The following is a 16,964-nucleotide window of genomic DNA, read 5'->3' on the forward strand; positions in this document are numbered from 1 at the left end:
TGAGCCCAGCGTCCTGGCAGCAAAGCTCACGTCCAGGCAAGCACCTGGCCACACGGCCGTCTCGCCGGGAAGGCAAGTCCTCTCTGGGCCGGTGGCTGGGGGATGGCTGTCCCCCGACCTCAGGGCATCCAGTGTGTGAATTGAGGGGCAAGTCCGAGGTTGTCCACTTGGGGACCCGCTGGCCGCCTCCTCCCACGTTTCCTTAGGGTCCCTGGGAAATTCTCGGGCACTTGATGCCGTTGGCATGAGCGATGTGTTCCGTGGGCCTGGGGCGATCCGTCAGCCCTGGAGGGCCCTGTGCGAAGCCGCCAGCCCCTCAGGGTCTTCTGGGAGGAAGCAATGGCTTAGTGGTGGTGACGGTCCGGAGAGCAGGGAGCCGGTGGCGTCACTGGGCGGCCAGAACAACTGTCCAGGGCCCTCGGGGTGACTCCCGTGGTGGGTAGGGTTGTTCGCAGGACAACTGGTCATCACACAGACATGGTAGGAGCCACTGGTCACTACAGCACACACAGATTAGTCGAGATTATGAACAGCATCCCCAGGGAAGCGGGGTGTCACGTCAGGCAAGCTGATGACCGAGGAGGTAACAGCTCAGCTGCCCAGAGTCTCCCAGAAGCGCCAAGCGGGGCAGTGTGGATGGGCGGCGGGAGGGACCGGGCGAGGGGGGCGCTCAGTAGTCTGGGCAATGCATCTTCTCCCCGCAGGTGGCCCCTCAGGACTGGGGGATCTGCTGGCACCGGGTGGGGCTGGGCGGGAGCCGGGCGGCGGCGCTCTGCTCCGTGCGGAAGCTGTACTCGTACTGCAGGGGGAGGGGGTAGAGCAGCACAGTCAGGGCTAGAGGACACCAGAGAAGGACCCCCCCCCCCCACGGCCTCGGACAGGCAGGCGCAGGCCCTGAGGACACGGTAAGGGCGGCCCTCTGCACGTGCACACGTACCGCAGGCGTGAGCTGTGCACGTGCACGGCGGGCGGTGGGGGAGACGCCTTTGGTGCTGCAGGTGGCTGGCTAGTTAGTGACAGTTGGTGCCTTCTGGGCCCTGCCCACCCCCTGAAAGGTGAGCTCTCGGCCCCAGCAGCGCCCAAAGCCGCGGTGCCTGCAGCGGACGCGCACAGCTGCCCGCGTGCGCCCTGCTGCCCCCCGGCGGATGGTCCCCACGCTCCTGCTGCTGGAGGAGTCCCACGGACGGGAAGGGACAGAGCTGGGGCTCCATCCCAGACCTGACCTGGGCTAGCCGTAGCCACCAGGCTTGGGGGACCCCTGGACTTGCTGCTCTGCTCACTGCTTCCTGACCTGAAGACAAACACCGGCTGACATGGGACGCAGGGAAGGGGCACCACCCCACACCCCGAAGCGCACTCCGTACTGAGCTCCCAGCGCTTCCTCGCACGTGATGGACCTGGGGCTCCGTGAGCCTGGGCCAGGGCGGGCGCCGGCGGAGTGTACCTGTGCCCGGCCCGCCCTGCTGCCCGCCCGAACCTGAGCTCAACCCTCCCGCCTGAGACCCAAGCCTGCCTACCTGACCCCGGCTCACGGAAATGACAGAAGGTAGCTTCCGAGTCTGGCGGAAATTTACAGAAGGGGTGGGGACACCTGTGGTTCACCTTGAAGGCCAGGCAGGATTTCAACATCCAAACGTTGGGCAGGGCATGCCAGGAAGACGAGGGGGCACAGGTGAGGAGTGCCCGCCGGGCAGAAGGGCCAGGCCCGAGGCTGCGGGGCTGGGGAGCAGGGCCGTGGGAATGGCCTGGACACCACGCAGGGCAACCACGTGGGTCCATGGGTCTTAGAAATGAGTTGCTTAGATTAGGTCAGTGGTTGTTAAACATTTAAAATAATATTTTAAAACTTTTTAGCAGTAGAATTGCCATAAAACGGGCTTCCCTACGTAACGCAGTTGAGCTGCCTGGTTGAACTCAGCCACTACTTGAAGTTGTCGCCTCGGAGACCCCGGGGGGGGGGGCGGGGCTGCCAGGAAGGTGACGTGCAACCATCCCAGCATGAGGGTGACCGCTGGGTGCCCACCCAGTAGGGTGCAGACCCCAGCCGCAGCCGTGGGCTCCAAATGCCCTCCCGACCCCCAAAGTGAGCTGCCTGCGGCAAGGAGGCATTTCTGAGGGCCATGCAGAGCAAGGAGCACAGCTACGGGCTGAGGGGCTTTAGGGATCGTTCTAGAAATGAGGGGAAGCAGAAGCTTCCGGAGGGTTTTACTCCTCCCAAGGGGAAATGGTGGGGAGGCCGAGGCAGGCAGCAGACTACCACTGCAGCACTGCGTCCTCAGCCACCCTGCCCGTGGTCCCGGAGGCCGACCCAGGACCGACACAGATCCAGGCTGGCGCTGGGTGCGGGGGCGAGGCCTGGGCTGGCCCTGGCTGTCCCGTGTGAGCAGCAGAGGCGAGCAGCCCTGAGCAGCCACAGGGACCAGGTGACACTGGTGATGGGACTGTGGTCCCTACAAACAGAAGGGGCGGGGAGGGAAGGACTTGACGTGGCAGGGTGACCTCAGGCAGGTCTTTCCTCCTCTGAACCTCAGTGAACTCATCTCTAAAGAGGGGGTCACATCAAGAAATAAATGTTGGCAATGATGTGGAGCAAAGGGAACCCTCTTGCACTGTTGGTGGGAATGTAAATTGGTACAGTCACTAAGGAGAACAGTATGGAGGTGCCTTAAAAAACTAAAATAGCACTGTCACATGATTCACTGCTGGGAATTCACCTCAAGAAAAGGAAAACACTAATTCAGAAAGTTCTACGTACCCCCGTGTTCACAGCAGCATTATTTACAACAGTCAAGATATGGACCAACCTAAGTGTCCATCATCAATGGATGAATGGATAAAGAAAATGTGGTACGTATACAGTAGAATAGTCCTCAGCGATAAAAAGAAAAAAAAGAATGAAATCTTCAATAAAACTGAAAGCTGGTTCTTTGAAAAGAGAAGCAAAATTGATAAACCTTTAGCCAGACTCATCAAGCAAAAAAGGGAGAGGGCCCAAATCAATAAAATCAGAAATGAAAAGAGAAGTTACAACTGACACAGAAATACAAAGGACCATAAGAGACTACTACAAGCAACTGGATGCCAATAAAATGGACCATCTGGAAAAAATGGACAAATTCTTAGAAAGGTACAATTTCTCAAGACTGATCCAGGAAGAAACAGAAAATATGAACAGACCAATTTACAAGTACTGAAATTTAATCTGTGATTAAAAAACTCCCAACAAACAAAAGTTCAGGACCAGATGGCTTCACAGGCAAATTCTATCAAACATTTAGAGAAGAGTTGACACCTGTCCTTCTCAAACTAAACTATTCCAAAAAAATTGCAGAGCAAGGAAGACTTCCGAACTCATTCTATGATGCCACCATCATCCTGATATCAAAACCAGACAAAGAAAGATACCACAAAAAAAGAAAATTACAATATCACTGATGAACACAGACGCAAAAATCCTCAACAAAATACCAGCAAATTGAATCCAACAATACGTTGAATCATACACCATGATCAAGTGGGATTTATCCCAGGGATGCAAGGATTTTTTCAACATCTGTAAGTCAGTCAATGTGATACACCACATTAACAAATTGAAGGCTAAAAACCATATGATTATCTCAATAGATGCAGGAAAAACTTTTGATAAAATTCAACATCGGTTTATGATAAAAATTCTCCAGAAAGTGGGCATAGAGCTAACCTATCTCAATATAATAAAGGCCCTATACGACAAACCCACAGCTAACATCATACTCAATGGTGAAGAGCTGAAAGTGTTCCCTCTAAGATCAGGAACAAGACAAGGATGTCCACCCTCATCACTTTTATTCAAGGATGTCACAAAGAAAGAAAACTACTACAGGCCAATATTGCTGATGAACATAGATACAAAAATCCTCAACAAAATGCTAGCAAACAGAATCCAACAGCACATTAAAAGGATCATACACCATGATCAAGTGGGGTTTATTCCAGGAATGCAAGGATTCTTCAATATACGCAAATCAATCAACGTGATACACCATATTAGCAAACTGAAGGAGAAAAACCATATGATCATCTCGATAGGTGCAGAGAAAGCTTTCGACAAAATTCAACACCCATTTATGATAAAAACCCTGCAGAAAGTAGGCATAGAGGGAACTTCCCTCAACATAATAAAGGCCATATATGACAAACCCACAGCCAACATCGTCCTCAATGGTGAAAAACTGAAACCATTTCCACTAAGATCAGGAACAAGACAAGGTTGCCCACTCTCACCATTCTTATTCAACATAGTTTTGGAAGTTCTAGCCACAGCAATCAGAGAAGAAAAAGAAATAAAAGGAATCCAAATCGGAAAAGAAGAAGTAAAGCTGTCACTGTTCGCAGATGACATGATACTATACATAGAGAATCCTAAAGATGCTACCAGAAAACTACTAGAGCTAATCAATGAATTTGGTAAAGTAGCAGGATACAAAATTAATGCACAGAAATCTCTGGCATTCTTATACACTAATGATGAAAAATCTGAAAGTGAAATTAAGAAAACACTCCCATTTACCATTGCAACAAAAAGAATAAAATATTTAGGAATAAACCTACCTAAGGAGACAAAAGACCTGTATGCAGAAAATTATAAGACACTGACGAAAGAAATTAAAGATGATACAAATAGATGGAGAGATATACCATGTTCTTGGATTGGAAGAATCAACACTGTGAAAATGACTCTACTACCCAAAGCAATCTACAGATTCAATGCAATCCCTATCAAACTACCACTGGCATTTTTCACAGAACTAGAACAAAAAATTTCACAATTTGTATGGAAACACAAAAGATCCCAAATAGCCAAAGCAATCTTTTTTCTTTTGCGGTACACGGGCCTCTCACTGTTGTGGCCTCTCCCGTTGCGGAGCACAGGCTCCGGACGCACAGGCTCAGCAGCCATGGCTCACGGGCCTAGCCGCTCCGCGGCACGTGGGATCTTCCCTGACTGGGGCACGAACCTGTGTCCCCTGCATCGGCAGGCAGACTCCCAACCACTGCGCCACCAGGGAAGCCCCAAAGCAATCTTGAGAACGAAAAATGGAGCTGGAGGAATGAGGCTCCCTGACTTCAGACTATACTACAAAGCTACAGTAATCAAGACAGTATGGTACTGGCACAAAAACAGAAATATAGATCAATGGAACAGGACCGAAAGCCCAGAGATAAACCCACGTACATATGGTCACCTTATCTTTGATAAAGGAGGCAAGAACATACAGTGGAGAAAAGACAGCCTCTTCAGTAAGTGGTGCTGGGAAAACTGGACAGGTACACGTAAAAGTATGAAACACTCCCTAACACCATACATAAAAATAAACTCAAAATGGATTAAAGACCTAAATTTAAGGCCAAACACTATCAAAATCTTAAGAGGAAAACGTAGGCAGAACACTCTATGACATAAATCACAGCAAGATCCTTTTTGACCCACCTCCTAGAGAAATGGAAATAAAAACAAAAATAAACAAATGGGACCTAATGAAACTTCAAAGCTTTTGCACAGCAAAGGAAACCATAAATAAAACCAAAAGACAACCCTCAGAATGGGAGAAAATATTTGCAAATGAAGCAACTGACAAAGGATTAATCTCCAAAATTTACAAGCTGCTCATGCAGCTCAATATCAAAAAAACAAACAACCCAATCCAAAAATGGGCAGAAGACCTAAATAGACATTTCTCCAAAGAAGATATACACATTGCCAACAAACACATGAAAGGATGCTCAACATCACTAATCATTAGAGAAATGCAAATCAAAATTACAATGAGATATCATCTCACACCGGTCAGAATGGCCATTATCAAAAAAATCTAGAAACAATAAATGCTGGAGAGGGTGTGGAGAAAAGGGAACCCTCTTGCACTGCTGGTGGGACTGTAAATTGATACAGCCACTATGGAAAACATTCTGGAGGTTCCTTAAAAAACTACAAATAGAACTACCATACGACCCAGCAATCCCACTACTGGGCATATACCTTGAGAAAACCATAATTCAAAAAAGAGTCATGTACCAAAATGTTCATTGCAGCTCTATTTACAATAGCCAGGACATGGAAGCAACCTAAGTGTCCATCATCAGATGAATGGATAAAGAAGATGTGGCACATATATACAATGGAGTATTACTTAGCCATAAAAAGAAATGAAATTGAGTTATTTGTAGTGAAGTGGATGGACCTAGAGTCTGTCATACAGAGTGAAGTAAGTCAGAAAGACAAAAACAAATACTGTATGCTAACACATATACATGGAATCTAAGGAAAAAAAAAAAAAGGTCGTGAAGAACCTAGGGGTAAGACGGGAATAAAGACACAGACCTACTAGAGAATGGACCTGAGGATATGGGGAGGGGGAAGGGTAAGCTGTGACAAAGAGAGTGGCATGGACATATATGCACTACCAAACATAAAATAGATAGCTAGTGGGAAGCAGCTGCATAGCCCAGGGAGATCAGCTCGGTACTTTGTGACCACCTAGAGGGGTCGGAGGGAGGGAGACTCAAGAGGGAAGAGATATGGGAACATATGTATATGTATAACTGATTCACTTTGTTATAAAGCAGAAACTAACACACCACTGTAAAGCAATTATACTCCAATAAAGATGTTAAAAAAAATTACCTAAGGAGGCAAAAGATCTGTACTCCAAAAACTATAAGACGCTGATGAAAGAAATTGAAGATGACACAAACAGATGGAAAGATACACTGTGTTCTTGGATTGGAAGAATCAATATTGTCAAAATAACTATACTATCCTAGGCAATCTACAGATTCAATGTAATCCCTATCAAATTACCAACGGCATTTTCACAGAACTAGAACAAGAAAAATCCTTAAAATTTGTATGGAAACACAAAAGACTCTGCATAGCCAAAGCAATCTTGAGAAAGGAAAGTGAAGCTGGAGGAATCAGGCTCCCTGACTTCAGACTATACTACAAAGTTACAGTAATTAAAACAGTATGGGGCTTCCCTGGTGGCGCAGTGGTTGAGAGTCCGCCTGCCAATGCAGGGGACATGGGTTCGTGCCCCGGTCCAGGAAGATCCCACATGCCGTGGAGCTGCTGGACCCGTGAGCCATGGCCATTGAGCCTGTGCGTCTGGAGCCTGTGCTCCGCAACGGGAGAGGCCACAACAGTGAGAGGCCCGCGTACCGCAAAAAAAACCCCCCAAAAAACAACAAAAAAAACAGTATGGTACTGGCACAGAAAAGAATATATAGATCAATGGAACATGATAGAAAGCCCAGAAATAAACCCATGCAATTATGGTCAATCAATCTACAACAAAGGAGGCAAGAACATACAATAGAGAAAAGACAGTCTCTTCAATAAGTGGTGCTGGGAAAACTGGACAGCTACATGTAAAAGAATGAAATTAGAACATTCTCTAACATCATACACAAAAATAAACTCAAAGTGGATTAAAGACCTAACTGTAAAACCGGATACTATAAAACTCCTATAGGAAAACATAGGCAGAACACTCTTTGACATAAATCGTAGCAATATCTTCTTGGATCTGTCTCCTAGAGTAATGGAAATAAAAACAAAAATAAATAACTGGGACCTCATTAAACTTAAAAGTTTTTGCACAGCAAAGGAAACCATAAACAACCTATAGAATGGGAGAAAACACTTGCAAATGATGTGACTGACAAGGGATTAATCTCCAAAATATGCAAACAGCTCATACAGCTCAATACCAAAAAAGCCCAAACAACCCAATCAAAAAATGGGCAGAAGATCTAAATAGACATTTCTCCAAAGAAGCCATAACAGATGGCCAAAAGGCACATGAAAAGATGCTCAACATTGCTAACATAGAAATGCGGATCTAAACTACAATGAGGTATCACCTCACGCTGGTCAGAATGGCCATCATGAAAAAGTCTATGAATAATAAATGCTGGAGAGGGTGTGGAGAAAAAGGAACCCTCCTACAGTGTTGGTGGGAATGTAAACTGGTATAACCAGAGAACAGTACTGGAGAACAGTACGGAGCTTCCTTAAAAAACTAAGAATAGAGCTACCATATGATCCTGCAATCCCACTCCTGGGCATGTATCTGGAGAAAAACATAATTCGAAAAGATACATGCACCCCAATGTGCACTGTAGCACTACTTACAATAGCAAAGACATGGAAACAACTTAAACATCCATCAACAGACAAATGAATAAAGAAAATGTGGTATACACACACACACACACACACACACACACACACACACACACACACAGAATACTACTCAGCCATAAAAAGGAGTGAAATAATGCCATTTGCAGCAACATGGATGGAGCTAGAGATTATCATACTAAGTGAAGTAAATCCAACAGAGAAAGACAAATATCATATGATATCGCTTACATGTGGAATCTAAAAAAAAGATACAAATGAACTTATACACAAAACAGAAATAGACCCACAGACATATAGAAAACAGATTTATGGTTACTAAAGGAAAAGCAGGGTGGAGGGATAAACTAGGAGTTTGGGATTAACATATACACACTGCTATATATAATATAGATAATCAACAAGGACCTACTGTATAGCACAGCGAAATATACTCAATATTTTGTAATAACCTATAAAGGAAAAGAATCTGAAAAAGAATATACGTATGTATGTGTATATATACACACATACATAACTGAATCACTTTGCTGTACACCTGAAACACAACATTGTAAATCAACTACTTCAATAAAAAACTTTTTAAAATAAAAAATAAAATAATGAAATCTTGCCTTTGTGACAACACGGATGGACCTTGAGGGCATTATGCTAAATGAAATAAGTCAGACAGAGAAAGACAAACACCATCTGATCTCACTTATATGCGGACTCTAACACACAGCAACAACAGCAACCACAAAACCAAGCTCACCGTGCAGAGAGCAGATGGGTGGTTGCCACAGGCAGCGGTGGGGTGGGGTGCACGAAACGGGTGAAGGGAGTCAAAAGGCACAAACTTCTAGTCACGAAATAATTACGCCATGCGGGGGGGATGTACAGCCTGGTGACTACAGTTATTAATACTGTACTGCATCTTTGACAGTTGCTAAATCTTAAAAGTTCTCGTCAGAAGTCAAAAAATTGTTACTGTGTATGATGAGGGATATTAGCCACTTATTATGATGATCGCTTTGCAATATACACAAATACTGAAACATGTTGTACACCCGCAACTAATACAATGTTATATGTCAATTATACCTCGATAAAAAAGGTGGCTTGATGATCTCTACCGCCGGGGCCTACTGTGAAGGCAGGACGAGGTGCGGCAGGTTAAGGGTCCGCCTGCCCCAGCACCAGGCAAGCACGCGCTGCACATCTGCTGGCTACGTGGGGGAGCCCATCAAAGTAGCCCCACTTTCCTGCTAATGACCATGGTCTGGGGACTCCAGCTCCCAGGAGGCTGGAGGAGTCGGGCAGTCCCGGACCAGGCCTTCGGGCAAAGTTTGGGACAATACCGCCACCTGGTGGCTGCTCAGGCGCATCACGGCTCCATCGGCACCCATCACATTCCCTGCCCCCGTGCTGGGCGCTGGGGCCAGGTGAGAGCCCTACAAGAGTGGCAGGGGATGGACATGGGCACACCGGAGCCTTTAACCCAAATGGGCAACACAGGACGAAAGCAGCTTGGGGGAGAGAGCATAAGAGCATTTCTGCCAATGGCCGAGGGTGGTCCCTGAGCAGCACCCAGGGGGTGCCACAAGCCCGGCTGGAGACATATGGAACCAGGAATAAAGGGATGGGAAGTGGAAGCACTTGGGGGGCAGGGTATCTGGAGTTACAGGTGTGGAGCTGTTTCGAGAAAAGCACCCAGGGTCGGAAGACAAGAAGATGGGCCTGTCAATTGGGGCCAAGAAGGGAGGAGGAAACCAGCCCTGACGATGGACCCAGGGACCAGGGAGGAGGGCAGCAGTGCCTGAGCTGCACAGGCTGGGGGCACGGTAGTTAAAAACACATGATGATCTTAGAAGGGGCAGTTCTGGGTGGGCAAAAGTTCAAGAGAGCAGTGCTGACATGGACAGGCGAGTGTGGTCTCTCCTCAGGCGTGGGGAGAGGGTGGCACCCAGCTCTGAAGAGGCTGTTAACAGCAGGCTGATCCGCCTTTAACACACGCAGGTCCTGACTCAGTAGGTCTGGGGTGGGGCCTGAGATTCTGCATCGTCAACCAGCTCCCAGGTGACCTGATGCTGTGGGTCGGTTCCGTGGCCCAATCAGTGAGATGTAGGAGCGGATGTGGATGGGAGTGAGCAGAGAGGAGACCAGAGACATCAGGGCTGAGGGGCTGCTGAAGAGGGGCTGGGGGAGAGGGTGGGGAGGGCCTCGCTTTGGCTGCTTTGAGGCCTTGCCTGGGAGACGCCCACCTGGGGCCGCCCGCAGCAGAGGTGAGGGAGCGAGCCCAGCGCCAGGCGCCCTGCAGGGGCACCGTCACGCGCTGGGGAGACAGCTGTGGGCTGTGCCACCTCTGCTCTTCCAGAGTGTCCGGCTCCCAGGGTGGCGGGGACGCCCAGGGCAGCGAGGCTGCCTTGGTTAGTTGGGGGCTGGCCACAGAGAGCGCGTGGAGGAAGACGGAAGCCCGCGCTCCCAGACGTCCAGAGCCGGCCCGGAAGCGGGCCGCAGACCTGGACGCTGCCCTGCCGGTGTGGGCCCGGCAAGTGCGCTCCCGATGGCAGGGTGGGGGGCGGGACGAGGGGCGCAGGTGGGCAGGCCAGGGTGGAAGGGCCCTGGTGGGGGGTCGGAGGCCAGTCTTTGTGGCCAGGGGTAGGGACACGGTCACTGCGGGAGGGGGGTATAGAAGGGTCTTCAAGGACAAACTGCTAAACTCCTGTTTCTCTCACCCTCGGGGGCGGGGGGAGAATCAGAAGTACACACGCCGCCTCCTCCTGACTCACGGCCCAAGTTCGCCGCCGCCCCAGGAGGGGGCCAGGGACCCGCCGCACAGATTGCTGTCCGCCCACCCCTGCCCTTGAGATTCTTCCCTTTGTAGGTTATCTTGGCTGGAGAAAAGCACCTCTTGTTTTCTCTAACTCCCCAAATGAAATTTCAACATATGTCCCCCGTCATAATCCCCCTTAGGCCGTGGATAACCCTTCCCACAGACGCTGTCCTCTGCCTGGGATTGCTGGCCCCAAAGTGTTTGCCCAAGAGACTAGGGCCGCTTCTGGAAGCCCTTTCACTCCCTTGGGCAAACACTGAGTACCTTTGAAGGTGGATTTGGGCCCGGATCTGTTGACTCAGGACATTAGCCTCCTGCATGAGGAAAACCTGCACTCGCGTACAAACAGCAAATCCTTTTTGAATTAAAAAAATTTTCAATTAAAAAGCATTTTGGTTCGTAGAGCTGAGCCCAGCCGAGCGGCGCCCGGCCCTGGCCACAGCGCCCTCTGGTGGGCATGGGCCATCATCACAGCAGCAGGAAGTCCAGGAAAGAGACGTCGCTGTCAGGGGCTCTGTGGGGCTTCCCTGGGCCGGGGATGGTGGGCCCCTGGCAGAAGACCCTGCCACCAACGTATCAGACCTCTCGAGACACAGCACGCGATTCCCAGATTCCAAGAGCCTTTTGTCACGGTGAGGCCAGCATCCTGGCGGTGGGAGATGCCGACCTTGGTTTCCAGCTGCACTGGGGAGGCTCTCTAGCCCCAGCCTCATGGCAGAAGGAGGGTGATCAAACCCCCCACCCACTCTTGAGAGTGAAAAAGCAGTCCTCCATGTGCATCAGAATCAAGGGTCTGAACCAAAGCCAGTGCTGCCTGGACCCTGCCTGGGGTCAGGGTGGGGCTGAGGGCAGGGCAGGCATCGGCATTTCTTAAAAGCATCCGAGGGGCTTTAATGGTTAAGCAGGTAGAGAACCACTACCTGAAACCTTTTGCTAAATAAAATAGAGGGGAAAGAAGTAAAGGCGAGCACACACCCTCCCACCCTTCCCTCCCTGGGTCTTGTTAACTATCAAATCAACGAGAGGGCTCCAGACAAGGAACAGCAGTAAGGGATTGTTTTTAGAACCTGAATTTTGAGATGTGGAAGCTGAGGCTCAGGGAAGGATCAAACTTCCCAAGGTCCCCGAGGGCTGGGTGAGGGCTGGGTGAGGCCAGGGGCGGGGACAGGCACACTGCTGGTGGGGCAACCAGCCTCAGGACCGGTGTCTACACGCACCTCTCATTCGGGTGGAATTCCGAAATGGGGGACAGGTGGGGTCACAGAAGGGCCTGGAAGGATGTGGCAAGAGCGGGTCTGAAGGAGCCCAGGCTGGGCCTCAGGGCCCTGGCCAGGTGAAGACAGGTAGGGGGAAGTAAAGGAACAAGACACCAGCCAACTTGAAGTCTGGATCAGGGCTGGAGTGACAGTCACGGCGGGTCCCCAGGGCAGATGGGCGGTGGGTGAGGTTCTGAGCAGTGGCCCCGGCCGTCCCCACAGCCTGCCTTTCCCAAGCCTGTCCTGGCACCTGTCCTGGCCCCATGGGCCAGGCCATGACACCTGCTGTATCACCCCGGGTTCAGCCCCTCTGGGAATTTCAGCTCCGGAAAGCTTCCTCTCCTCACACGAGGACTCTGTGTCCCCCCATCTGTTTCTGGAAGCCTGGCTGCTGGATCTCGGGTAACCCTGGAGAGGAAAGGGCCAGGTGCCATTGTGAGGAGTGGGCCCTAAGGGGCCTCACGTGCCACGGCGCAGGCCTCCTCCGTGTGCTGGGAGGGCTGACAAGCTTGTAGAAGGGCTCTGTCCAGAGAAGGGCTGTCACGTGCAGACTGGGGCCTGGGGGATGAAGGGAAGCCAGGACTGCCCCCCAGACCTGGCGGGGGGGGGTCCTGAAATACCCCCAAGCTGGGGAGATGCCTTGTTCATCCCCTCACTTGCTGAGAGCCCACAGCTGGGCCTGGAGGTCAGGGCTCCTGGACTACAGCCCATGAGCCCTGTGGTCACTAATAAGGGGACAGGAGGGGTAGGAGCTGCCGTGTCCCAAGCCAGGGTCGGGGACAGAATCCTTACGCCCAGTGAAGCTGGTACTGCTGTCCTTCCCACGTGAGCACAGTGGGGCTCAGAGAGGGGAGGAGCCTGACCGAGGCCACCGGGGTTGGGAAGCAGGAGAGTCCCACAACAAGCCCACAGCGGGGTCGGTGCGACCCTCGCGGGAAGCCTCTTCTGTATTTCCCTTCTGGCTTTCCTGCTGGGCTGCTCAGCTCTGACCCGAGAGCAGCAACCCCAGAGTCAGAGACCCTGAGCCCCACCCAGCCCCACTGCTCAGCCTCACCCTAAATGAGGGGCTGAACAAGGACCCCTCGCGACCCACCTGCTCCAGGAGCAGGCACCACGTCTGTATGGGCACGGGGCACGGCTGCCGGATGAATGCATGGACCATGTGCCGATTCAGGCCGTACCTCTTTTGACTCCGGGGCACCCAGGTCATTCTCATCAACCTCATCAGTACCCCGTCCCCCTTTCCTGCTCTAAGCCGGGGACTCCCGGGGGGAGGATGGTGACACCCACCAGCACCCTACACAGCCTGCTACCCTGGGCTCAGTGCCGCGAGAGCCCCCCCACTCTCAGGGCACCCTCAGCTCAGGAGCACCTCCACCTAGGAACCGACAGAGCATCAAAGAGCGGTGAAGCGACTCCTACGTCCCCACCTGGGCGGAGCCCCAGCCCCTGCTCTGGGAGTGAGGCGTCAAAGGTTTCTGCACAGACCTTTCCCCACACATGGCTTCTCAGATCTCCCCTCCCTCTTCCTGTCAAACACCACACCTCTGTGCCTTTTCGAATGCTACTCCCTCTGGGACATTCGTCCTCCTCCAGGGAGGATTAATCACTAGCTTCCAGGGCCCCACATCACTTTCCATTTCCTCCTTAAGTGCAGGGTCAGGATGGGGCCTCAGACATTTCTGTAGCTTCAGAGGCTGGTAGAGGCTGTGGCCCAGAATAGATGAATGAATGAATGAATGAATGAATGATGGATGGATGGATGGTACAGGCTGTGGGGAGGGGGGAGGTGAATGGGTGGATGAATGAGTGGATGGAGACACAGGTGGGTGGATGGACGGGTGGATGGATAGGTGAGTGAAGGGACAGATCAGGCTCTGGGGACAGCTGAATGCAAAGGAGAGAAGACAGCTAGCCTAGGGACTCAGTTCTCAGGTAGGGGGCAGGTCATTCTGGTCTTCAGTCTTTGGAAGCAGCAGTGTGGGCTGTGGGTCCTCTGAATTCCCACAGCCTCTGAGCGTGATGGTGTGATGGCCCCTAATCCGTGGTATTTAACTCATGGAGGCAAAGTGCTGACCCCAGGGCTTGTCCACATCACCCCTGTGAATCGTGAAATTATGAGTCGACATGTGATCTGTGTTTGTATCTCCATGCACAGACATGGGCAAGCTGGAGGTTCACACACTAGTGGCCTGTGTGGTGTTTAAAATAGTTATAAACATTGAAAGTTGAAGAGACTTTGCATAAAATGCCAGCATTTTCCAGATTTTATAAAACAAATAGGGGGCTATGGCGATTTTGGACCTTCATTCTTGCACCCCAACCCTTAGCCTCACACAGGTGAATGAAGGCTGCTTCCTTTAGAGAGAGGCGTGCTTTCCAGTTTGCCGCAGTCCCCACCATTCCCTACGAACTGCCCAACCAGAGTGTCAACTGCCATTTTATCCCTGTGAGTGCATTTTGTGTGGGCACATGGGGACAAAGTAAGCAAGAAAGTGAAATATTTCTGCACCCATGACTCTTAAAAGTAGAAAGATGAAAGACAGAGAAGGCCATGCATTTTAAGGAAAATGGGGGAAAGCACATTCTGTGGTGGCACTAGGACTGCTGCGTGATTAATAACAAGCTGACTTCTCCTGGCCCCTCCCAGGCTGCAAGGCTGGGGGCCCAGGGGGTACCTGCGGGTCCAGCCATTGGTGTCGGCATGGGGCTCTGGGCAGGGCTGGGGGCTGACGGACGCCTTTGTGGCTGAATAAACGCCGGTTCTGTTGGCAAAGAGCCATGGGGGCTCACCCCTCAGTGAGTCAGCGTGTCAGAATTCAGCTGAATGTCACCTAAAAATGGATATTTGTATTTTCCCCCTCCTAGGTTATTTGTGGAAAATATTTAAAACAATGCCGCTTTCTGGCACTGATCTCTGAGTGGAAAAGGAGAAGCCATGGATGACTCTGGGAACGTGCCCTACCCATTCTTTATCTTTATGGTAATTTTTTTACCTACATGCTGGGCAACCTTCTAAGAGTACAACTGGCGGGGGGCGGGTATTACTTTCAAACTTGGGGGATGAGAGTTGCCAAAAGGACAGAAAATGACAGAAAAATCCTTTTATGATAGACGTCAAAAGACGGAATATTCATCTTGACCTCAGTTCTGCATGACCCAGGTATACAACTCATGACAGTATCCAGGGCAGGTAATTCTGTCCACCAAACATCGCTCCCTCATTTATATGATGAACGCCCTGGGCCGCTGCAGGAAGCGACCTGGTGACCTGGGTGGCGGCTGCTGCTTGGCGACACCACTGCCGACAGAACCAAAGAGGGTGTGGGGGGGAGGGGGAACGCAGACTCTCAGAATTAGGAACTCTATTAATATAATCTACCGTATTAATATTCCTGCAGAGAAAAAATATGATCATCTCAATGGATGATTAGAAGACATTTATCAAAAGCTACCATCTAGGGCTTCCCTGGTGGCGCAGTGGTTGAGAATCTGCCTGCCAATGCAGGGGACACGGGTTCGAGCCCTGGTCTGGGAGGATCCCACATGCCGCGGAGCAACTAGGCCCATGAGCCACACCTACTGAGCCTGCGCGTCTGGAGCTTGTGCTCCGCAACAAGAGAGGCCATGACAGTGAGAGGCCCGCACACCGCGATGAAGAGTGGCCCCCGCTCGCCGCAACTAGAGAAAGCCCTCGCACAGAAACGAAGACCCAACACAGCCAAAAAGAAAGAAAGAAAGAAAAGGTATTATGAAAATAATTAAAAAAAAAAGCTACCATCTAATCCTGATAAAAACATTTAGGAAAACAGAAATAGATGGCTAATTCTTTAACATGATAATAAAAAAAAAGATATGTCTATATGCAGCAAGCCAAAATGCAGCATTATGGGTTAGTATAGAACTAGAAACTTCCGTCCAGACAAGGCGGCCCAGTGACCTCACCGAGCTGGCCGCGGTGCCAGGTGAGGCACAGGAAGAGGGACAGGAGGAGGCAGTGTTGGTATTTGCAGACGACATAAACTCCGGCCTGCGAAACTGAAGAAAAGCAACTGAAAAACCGTCAGAAACAATAGAAGTCAGTGGGAGAGCCAGCCCACAAAACGATGCAAAAGTCAACAGCTCTTTGATACATAAATGACAGAAAATATAATGGAAGAAAAGATCCTGTTCATGAGAGCCACGAAAACATCAAACACCTAGGAATAACCTACAAAGAAGGGTGCAGGCTCTCCACAAAGAACGCCCTTCCACTCTGCTGAGCGACAGAAACAAAGACCCGGGTGCAGGCTTTTCACCAATCGTTCCTCTATTAATCTATATGCTCAGTGCAGTCACAATAAACATCTAGAATGGAGAGTTTCTCCCCCTGAAAAGATTCTCAAGTTCAGCTGGAAGAATAATCATGTGAATATAATTAGAAAAATTGAGGTGGGGCAGACAGGAGAACTAACCTTATATTAAAGTTGATTATAAAGCTATCAGATTCAAAGCAGTGTGGCAATCATAAAAAGAACAGAGATGAACAGAGTCAAGAACAGAGTCCATTGATCCACTTACAGATGGAACTGTCCGATAAGAGTAATACTGAAAACTCACTGAAGAAAGTAAACACTGTTGTGAAAACTGGCTAACACTTTAGGATAAAATAAAGCTGGATCTAGATCTTACCTTCTAATAAACTTCAGATGGATTCAGTAGTTGAAAAGTA

At 50.1% G+C, this 16,964-nt stretch overlaps 1 protein-coding gene across 1 annotated transcript in view; it reads right to left on the reverse strand.

Moving 5' to 3' along the window:
• Positions 1 to 307: 307 nt before the first annotated feature.
• MVB12B (multivesicular body subunit 12B) overlaps positions 308 to 16,964 on the reverse strand; it is a 183,596-nt gene continuing 166,939 nt past the window's right edge. The window contains exon 10 of the mRNA XM_030858652.2: positions 308 to 799. Coding sequence (XP_030714512.2) covers positions 713 to 799 — 87 coding nt within the window. The 3' untranslated portion in view covers positions 308 to 712. The remainder of the gene's footprint in view (positions 800 to 16,964) is intronic.

The sequence above is a fragment of the Globicephala melas genome, chromosome 6, assembly GCF_963455315.2.
Source record: "Globicephala melas chromosome 6, mGloMel1.2, whole genome shotgun sequence".
NCBI classification, from domain to species: Eukaryota; Metazoa; Chordata; class Mammalia; order Artiodactyla; family Delphinidae; genus Globicephala; species Globicephala melas.